Below are 7,071 nucleotides of genomic sequence, written 5' to 3' on the forward strand. Positions count from 1 at the left end.
CAAAGAAGAAATGGGAGCTGCCGATAAGGATGATGAATCTGGATCTGAGTACAACCTTTCTGATGATTGACTTATTTGTCTCTTGTTGAATTCTGGTTCTGTTTGGTTTATTTTGGTACTTTGTAGGCTGTTTAGATACTCTAGACCATGGTTATTTTGTTAAACTCTTAAATATTTTGGTTTTGGTTATATTTGTGTATATTCCATTGTCATTTTTTGTAGGTTCCCCTTTGATGACAAAAGAGGGAGGAAAGCTGGAAAAATTAAAAAGTTGAAAGAAACAGGGGCTGAAATCATTTTGATTCATGATCACCCCTGTATGTAACACCCTCACTATCAGAAGTCACGCTTCCGGCTGCGCCACTCTGATAGCAAGAAGTATTACGACTACTTTACATACTAAATACTAAAATAGGAGCCTGTGACTCGACACTGTATCGCTGATTTCTTCGAAAATTAGAAATAAATACTTTATCTTAGCAAAAATACAAGCAGGCATAGATTCATATACAAAACTCCTTACATAATAACTCATAATATAATATACATATAAAACATACAACTCCTACCCCTCTTACAAATTTGTAATAACAAAGACGAGGAAAAAAAATAATCTAATTAATACAACAATATATAAACCAAACGCAGTATAACGCTCCTTAATGCCTCTTCATCTGGTTCCTGAAAAGGTAAAGCTGTAGGGGGTGAGAACCTAACCACACGGTCTCACCACGGAATTTCAAAGTTGTCATAAGAAGATATTTTATAAGAAAACTATTTTCAAACTCAGTGATTATCATTGCCTTATGAATCTTTTAAAAACCAATAGGTAATTGATCAAAACCTTTTCAAAGAAACAATGTTTAATCTTTCAGAAATCCGAAACCTTTCCTTTCTTATAAGAAACTTTCAATCAGAAACCAACCACGCAATCAAACAACACAATCATTAATATAGCACCAAAGTTCAATCTCAAATGTAGCACGCCAGGACAAACACAGGCAAGGCAGACAAGGAAAGCACAAGTAGGCAGCAGTTACAGCAAATAGTCCAAGTAGCAGTTACGAACAGTTTAGCAATTGTAGTGTCCGGTCACACACTTATATCGTAGGGTCAACAGAGTATCGAGTTTTCAACCTGGTACACGTGGTGGCAAGCCACGGTACTTAATCCAGGGAACCTCGTATCTCAGATATTTCAAATTCATAAGCCATATAAATAATTCAAATATCTTATCTCAACATTCTTAACATCATAATCATTCATCAATCCAAATCTCATTTCCAACTTCATTCAAAAACCATATTTCAAGGAAAATCCTCATCAATTCTCATCATCCTTCTTTCCATCCCATTCATTAACAGTCCTAATTCAAAACATAATTCTTTCTTTGATAAATAAATCAATCTTAAAGCATAGAACGTTTAAAAAAACAAATCTTTTTATTTAACTACTTCAAATAAAGCTTCCAATTTTATAAAATTTCAGCAGCATTTCCTTTAAAACTCGGACACTGCCACCCTTTTTGGGTCCCATCCAAACATTTCTCAAATCCTTTCTCAATCATTTCCAAATCTCAACACTTTCCAAAATTCAACCAATTCCATTATCAAAGTATTTTCAAATCAGACCAATTCTAATAATGAAACTCTTTTTAAAGTCAAACCAGCTCAAGTATTAAATTATTTATAAAAACAGACCGACTCAAAATCAAACCGGTTTAACTTCAAACCAAGAAAAACCACTTTTCATAATAATCAAGTAAATAACTTTCTAAATCCATTTCTTATCAACAACCGTACTTCACTCAAGCAATCAAGCACCCAATAATCCAGTCCAACAATCCATTACATCCACAAGACAAATATAATCACATAAATATATTTTTTTGCATCAATATCTATTTATCACAACTCTGTAATGTAAATTAGATTTTAAGAAAAACCCCTACCTCGATTTAGTCAAAGCTCAGTAGTTAGACTCATCAATTCCTCTTTTGTTTATTTTCAATTTTACAGCAGCAGTAGCAACCTTGTTTATTTTCAGACAATATCAACAGCGGCATCAAGAATCGCGGCAACAACACTTTTCTGATATAAATTGGAATTTAAAGCGAAATTGATATTGAGTGGAACAGAACGAAATTAGTAATGGAACATTTACGATAAATTGAAATAGAATCAAATAACCTCACCACGAGAAACAAAGCAGCAATGACCCTCTGAACCAATCAGGCGGCAGCTCCGGCACTCCCCGAAGCTCCGGTGGTTCAATAACAACCTTAATTTCGATGCGCAAATACCAGAACCCAAACCTGCGGTACCAGCATCTCAGAATCTCCAACAGATTGCAACGGAACATTGATTTCAAGAAGTTTCAGAAACAAAGGGCTTACCAAGAAGACAGGGGTTCCGGCGGCAGTTTCCAACATACACAGGCTTCAAAGGCGGTTTTCGGTGGCAGCAGCGCTCTCCGGCGGCAGAGGCGCGGTCAGAAGTCGCGGCCAGAAGCTTCAGAGGCGGCGGATTTGATGAGGATGGCCGGCGATAGGAGCGGCAACTGTGCGCGGTGGTTGGACAGGTCCTGATCCTCCCTTCCTCCCAGATCTCTCTCCTCTGCCTCACCCATGGGCGACGGCGTTGACACCTGCAGCAACGGCGACGGACTTCGCGGCGGGGACAGTGGCTGTGACAGGAGCCTGCGAGGACGGCGATAGACACAACGCGGCAATGGTTCGCGAGGCATGGTGCAGCGGCGGCGCGGCTTCTCTGCTCCCTCAACTCTGTGCTCGCTCTCTCAGATCTCCCTCCCGACGGCACAACGACGGCGACGGTGGCAGTGATGCCCACCGGCGCCTTCTCCCCACTCCCTTTCTTCTCTTCCTTCGGTCCCCCATCTCTCTTTCCTTCTTTCTCTTTTCTTTCTTTTTTTTTTCTTCTGTGAATATGCTGTGTGGCTTATGGAAGAAAAGGAAGTTCGGTGGCTGAAGAGATAAGGCAGCTAGGTTTTTGGGAAATTAGGATTAGGGTGATATTTTGGGAATTTAGGGTTTTGATAAAAATTAGATATAGGGATAGTTTGGTGATTTTAATAAAATTGGAGTATAAAATATTAATATTTGAAAAACTAATTTAATCTCTAAACTTACTTTAAAATATTATTTGTGGTATAAAAATACTAATTGATTCTCAATAAATTACTCTAATTGAGAATACATGGTAATATAATTAATTTTCTTTATCTTTAACTTAAAGTATTAAATGATATAAATACAATTAATCTAAAATCAAATCATATAAAATTTTTATTCTTTTACAACTATTAAGCTATATAATTTAAATATAGAAAATTATTCAATAACTATAAAATTAAGTAAAATTTCTAATTAATTATCAAAACTTGATTTAATTTTTGATTTAATTAGCTTTAATAAAATAATTTCTGAAGATAAAATTTCTAATGAATTAAATGAATTGAAATTAATTCATAACAAGATTTATTTGAAAATTCTGGGTCTTACAAAAATAGCTGAATCTGAAAGTGGAAGTAATATAAATGACTGAAACTTAAATTGCAAGAAATGTAAATGGCTGAATAACTCCCTGTGATGTCGTACACTTATGAGTTTTACCTTTTGCATTCACCAAACGTGTCCTAAAGGACTAATGTGTCGTTTACTAAGTCTAATGGTCGCACAAAATGCCAAAACTAATCTCGAGTATACTCAGAAGGATAGTAGACCATAGAAAAGGAAGAAAAGCGACAAGAACCGTGTTCGCGAAAATTTGAAAGAATTGCTGAAATCACAAGTAGACAAGGATGAACAAGTAATAAAGAATGCTGGAAAGAGAGTCAACTAATATCTTTAAGGGTAACTCTTGAATCGAAGGAATTTGATAAGACCAATAAGATAAAAGACAATGCAGCATTTTGAAACGAATTCAAGCTGAGTCAAGTAAATATGAGGTTTGCAGAAGAAGTATATCCAAACCAAAGACAAAGTTTATAGAACTTAAGAGTATGGTTAAAAATATTTTCAAATGCATTATTCGTAAAGAATGAAAACTTAAGGGAAAATCATTTGATGTTCTAAAAGAGAAAATGGGTAACAAACATCCTTCAAAAGAGTAATAAAAATGTAAATGTGGCATTATTTCAATATAAATTCAAGTGGAAATAGATTACACAAACTTTGTAAATGGAAAGATTAATTTGGCTAAGAGCAAAATTGTATTTTCTCTTCTTTTTTAAGCGTGTATGAAAACTATAATCTTGTTGGAAGAAAATCTGAGATAAAATTTTACTCATAAAAGAAAAGATGATGTATTACAATCAAACAGGTTTAAATCACATAGAAATTTTCAGAGTATAAGGTAAAGGACTGTAAGCTAAATTGAAAGCGATTTTATTAAAACTTCAATAGATGTATCGCCCCAAAACAAGTTCAAATCACACCAAAGAGAAGCACTGCTCAAGTAAAGCAATTCTAGTCAGGGACAACTTTGCATAAAAATAAATCGAAACTTGTTTAAAAAGGTTTAAATCAAAACTTCAATAATATACTTGAAGTCACAACTTTATAAGGATGTTCAATAATATTAAGAAAGGACTCAAAATATGAACTTAAAAAAGTGTCCGGCATCAAAACAGATTTAAATGTATATTAAAAAATACATGATTCAAAAAGAAGTACCTAAATAAAGAAGGTAAATACACCGAGGGTTTTAAACAGGAATATGTAGTTAGGATCAAACAAAAAGCGTACGTGAACAAGAGAGTAGGATTGAAAGATAATCCGTTCACTTTCCAAGAAAAATATCGCAGACAAGAAACTTAGAACATACCAAGCAGGAATAAGATACGTGATATTCGCATAGTTCAAGACACCTAACCGAGTAACCTCAAGAATTAACTCCTAACGTTCCCAAAACCCGCAATTCGCATTATCTATGACTCGCATATCGTCTATGATAACCCATTAATGCCTACATATACATAATTCACTAGTGTTAAGTCGGCCAAACTTAATACCAGGAATTATGCAATGCAAGACTAATGGCATTAATCAATAGACTGTCATGTGCATAAAGTTCTAATTCTCGTTATTCAAACAAGACCTACAACATGATAGACTCTCAGAGTATGCAATTGAAGCATAATCGGTCCATTCCTCAGGCTCTACAGGAAAGACCGCTCTGATACCATAATGTAACACCCTCACTATCAGAAGTCACGCTTCCGGCTGCGCCACTCTGATAGAAAGTATACTTGAAATAACACCCTCGCAAGTATCATTTAAGAAGATCACGATGTGCTTAAAACGAAATCAGCCCATGGAAGAAAGGATCTTTAAATTAAGGGAATCCAAACAAGAACTCACTGGGTATTGATTATCAAATGAGTTTCCAATTGGTCTAAAGGAATACAAAACGCGCCAGGAAGACAACTCAATCAATAGAAAATTCTCAAGAAAGAACCTTTGACTAAAGAAAGACAAATAAAAGGACAAATGGTGCATTAGATGGAAACAAATTAAAGTTGACTCGGATGAGAATGAGTTTCACAAGAAATGAAAAACTAAGACTAATGGTAACGTTAAAAAAATAAAAGAGTAGTTAAAAACAGAATTAAATATGACATCCACAAAAATAAAAAATTTAAGAAAGAAATTGGTCCATTCATAAGAATAAAGACATGAGTCCAACATTTTTTTGTAAGAACAATAATTGCATAAATAATATAGTATGCTAAACCAAATTCGAATAAAAATAAATTAGGTGAAGCTTACCAAACAAAACCAACTGGAAAGAGATAAAAACCTTTCTTTGAAAAATATCTAAATATATAGTCAAATAAGGATATTCGTAAAAGCTATAATAAAATTGTTAGAAAATCAAATTATATTTGAAGTATATATACATTTCCATAAATCAGTGAAGAAACAGGCGAGGTATTGGAAACAACTAGTTTTAAATTGTATAAGGAACTTTCAACATTTATATAAAGAAGTACATATCAAATTAAAAGCGGTTGTATATTTCAAATCAGAAACGGTTTTGTTAAGATTTAAAGAATGGCTGTAATTATTATCAAATAAGAGGAAAACTAAATTACAATTTATTTACAAAGGACTCAAAATATGAACTTACTGATACCATAATGTAACACCCTCACTATCAGAAGTCACGCTTTCGGCTGCGCCACTCTGATAGCAAGAAGTATTACGACTACTTTACATACTAAATACTAAAATAGGAGCCTATGACTCGACACTGTATCGCTGATTTCTTCGAAAACCGGAAATAAATAATTTATCTTAGCAAAAATACAAGCAAGCATAGATTCATATACAAAACTCCTTACATAATAACTCATAATATAATATACATATAAAACATACAACTCCTACCCCTCTTACAAATTTTTAATAACAAAGACGAGGGAAAAAAATAATCTAATTAATACAACAATATATAAACCAAACGCAGTATAACGCTCCTTAATGCCTCTTCATCTGGTTCCTGAAAAGGTAAAGCTGTAGGGGGGTGAGAACCTAACCACACGGTCTCACCACGGAATTTCAAAGTTGTCATAAGAAGATATTTTATAAGAAAACTGTTTTCAAACTCAGTGATTATCATTGCCTTATGAATCTTTTAAAAACCAATAGGTAATTGTTCAAAACCTTTTCAAAGAAACAATGTTTAATCTTTCAGAAATCCGAAACCTTTCCTTTCTTATAAGAAACTTTCAATCAGAAACCAACCACGCAATCAAACAACACAATCATTAATATAGCACCAAAGTTCAATATCAAATGTAGCACGCCAGGACAAACACAGGCAAGGCAGACAAGGAAAGCACAAGTAGGCAGCAGTTACAGCAAATAGTCCAAGTAGCAGTTACGAACAGTTTAGCAATTAGGCAAACCAAAACAAGTTCAAACTCAAGCAAAGCATACAAATGCATATGATGCATGCCTGTCCTATGGCTGATGAGACTCATCTGTCGGTTATCCAGCCAACCCGACAAGTCTGAATTGTACTTAGACTGTCCCCCGACGTGCATCCC

The 7,071-nt window shown here is 34.4% G+C and overlaps 1 protein-coding gene across 1 annotated transcript in view; it reads right to left on the minus strand.

Annotated features, from left to right (window-relative positions):
• Positions 605–7,071, minus strand: part of LOC107612116 — an 11,653-nt gene continuing 5,186 nt past the window's right edge. The window contains exons 3-6 of the mRNA XM_021108133.1: positions 2,396–2,855; positions 2,195–2,314; positions 1,952–2,090; positions 605–681 (exon numbers count right to left, since the gene is read on the minus strand). Coding sequence (XP_020963792.1) covers positions 2,065–2,090; positions 2,195–2,314; positions 2,396–2,855 — 606 coding nt within the window. The 3' untranslated portion in view covers positions 605–681; positions 1,952–2,064. The remainder of the gene's footprint in view (positions 682–1,951; positions 2,091–2,194; positions 2,315–2,395; positions 2,856–7,071) is intronic.

This window comes from Arachis ipaensis, chromosome B08 (genome assembly GCF_000816755.2).
Source record: "Arachis ipaensis cultivar K30076 chromosome B08, Araip1.1, whole genome shotgun sequence".
Classification (NCBI taxonomy): Eukaryota; Viridiplantae; Streptophyta; class Magnoliopsida; order Fabales; family Fabaceae; genus Arachis; species Arachis ipaensis.